Here is a 2,446-nt window from a genome sequence, read left to right on the forward strand (position 1 = left end):
GACGTCTGAGTCTTAAGGTCGGTCAAAAATGGGGTGTCTACACCCCCACAGAGTCTCCGCATTACAACGGTTGGCTCCTAGAACACATGGGAGTGTCGAGGTTGGAATGCCAGAGCCACGCCTTGCCAATGACCCGGCAGATAAAGTGTTAGCGAGGTGGCATAGCTCGTCGTTCGTTCCGGTAGTAGAGAATGCACCATTACCCTCCGGCTTCCATCACCCTAAATTCACTATTTATGAGGGAAAGTCGGACCCCTAGATGCACTTGAGCCACTTTCACCAAGTTATGGCGGTGTACTGGTGAAATGAGACTCTAATGTGTATCCTATTTCCTTCCAGCCTTGGTGACCAGGGTCTAACATGGTTTGAAAGGTTGCCAGAATATAGCATAGCTTCATGGGCCCAACTAGTAGAGGCATTTGTGACCAAATTCAGAACAAACACCAAGACGCCTGTAGAGATTGACTAGCTTCTCTCCATAAATATGGGCAAGAAGGAAACATTGAGGTCTTACAATAACCGATATTGGGAGATTTTTAATCAGATGGGAGATTTCCCCACAAACCTAGCTATCGCGCAGTACAAGCGAGGTTTACCAGCTGGCAATAAATTGAGGGATTCAATGACGATGAATCCACCACTCATAATGGAGGCCCTAATGGAAAGAGTGCATCAGCACATCCGAGTAAAAGAAGATGTTGCACACACCAAAGCAAAAGCTGGCACAACAATGATGTCAGACAAAAAACTTGTGGCAAAGGTAAACACAGTCGGGCAAGGAGAACAACCAAGCAAGAATGGGCGAGGCAAACGAGCCAACCCAGAGGACCCTCGAGCAAGGAAGTTGAGAGTCTACACTACCATCACCACGGTATTCAGCAAACCTATCTACCGGATTCTTAGCAAGATGTGCGACGAATCCTTCGTTCGGCGGCCAGTCAAGTTGGGAGAAGCACAGAGGGGCTACGATGATAGGTACCGTTGCACCTTCCATGATGAAAAGGGGCACTGAACTGAAAATTGTACACCGTTGAAGCAACATCTGGAGGAGTTAGTGGCCGCTGGTCACTTGGACCAGTATATAGATGGGGGAACACAGCCGACCTCCCAGGACCGCAACAGGCCAAACGGGATGTCGGTTGATGGTCCACCCCAAGCCATAATCAACGTAACACATGGGATTGTTGAACGTGAGTGGGTATATGAGCTCAGAGGGATGATCAAAAAGGCTGAGCACTTGAGAGAGGTACTAAGTGCACAACCTACCATCAAAAGGGAAAAAACAGAGGCAACAAACGTCATCTCCTTTTCTGACAAGGACTTAGCAATGTTACAATGCCCTCACAATGAAGCATTGGTGGTTATTTTGCACGTCAAGAACTTCGATATCAAGTGGATCCTAATAGACCAAGGGAGCTCCTGTGAGATAATGTATTATGAGACCTTCAAGCAACTAAAATTAGAGGATAGAGACTTGGCACCTGCAACATCTCCCTTAGTCGGCTTTAAATCAATGCCAGAGTGGCCGGTGGGCAAGATAATTTTGCTAGTCAAGGCAGGAACGATGACGAAATAGGTTGAATTTTGAGTATTGAAAGTTCCTTCCACTTACAATATAATCTTGGGAAGAGCATGGCTCCACACCATACGATCGGGGGCATCAACCTACCATCATGTGTTATGGTTCCCCAACGAAACCAGAGTGATTGAAGAAGTCTTAGGGGACCAAATCATGTCAAAACAGTGCTTTGTCACAGTAAACGGCTGTCGAGCAGCAAAAGGGTTTGTACAGATAGTAGAAGAGCTAGAAAGTAACGAATTATTCGTAGACGTCGGCAAAACAGCTGAACAGAAGACAATGGAAGACTTGGTAGAGGTAAGGATAGATGAAAAGAACCAAAAAAAGTTCTTTTTTCTTAGCTCATTCCTGTCCAGCACTGAGAGAATAGAGATCATGGAATTTTTTACCACTAACATCGAAGTGTTCGCCTGGACACCATATGACATGCTTGGAATTGACCCTAATTTCATCTACCATCAACTTAATGTCCATCCAACTGCCAGCCCAGTTATATAGCGAATTCCCCGATTGGCACTCCACCGCACAGAGATAGTGGCAGAGGAAGTGGGAAACTTGCTAGAGGCAGGAACAATCAGAGAAGTACACTATTCCAGGTGAATTTCCAACACTGTAGTGGTATCAAAAAATAACGGCAAATGGCGCATTTGCGTAGACTACAAAACAGTCAACAAAGCATACCCAAAGGACAGCTTTTTCCTACCACAAATAGACCAATTAGTGGACCTAACAGTAGGGCATAACCGACTTAGCATTCTTGATGCGTATCGCGGTTACCATCAGATCGCTATGTATGAACCGGATCACGAGGTCACGTCATTTACAACACCCAGAGGATTATATTGCTACAAGGTCTTGCCCTTTGGC

The 2,446-nt window shown here is 45.8% G+C and overlaps 1 protein-coding gene across 1 annotated transcript; it reads left to right on the top strand.

The window, feature by feature from the left end:
• Positions 1-484: 484 nt before the first annotated feature.
• On the top strand, positions 485-1,012 carry LOC145791448 (uncharacterized). The gene has a single exon (XM_082871800.1). It carries the CDS (start codon positions 485-487, stop codon positions 1,010-1,012), a length of 528 nt encoding a protein of 175 aa, XP_082727926.1.
• Positions 1,013-2,446: the final 1,434 nt, after the last annotated feature.

This window comes from Camellia sinensis, chromosome 5 (genome assembly GCF_055761805.1).
Source record: "Camellia sinensis isolate YWXY chromosome 5, ASM5576180v1, whole genome shotgun sequence".
In the NCBI taxonomy this organism is placed as follows: Eukaryota; Viridiplantae; Streptophyta; class Magnoliopsida; order Ericales; family Theaceae; genus Camellia; species Camellia sinensis.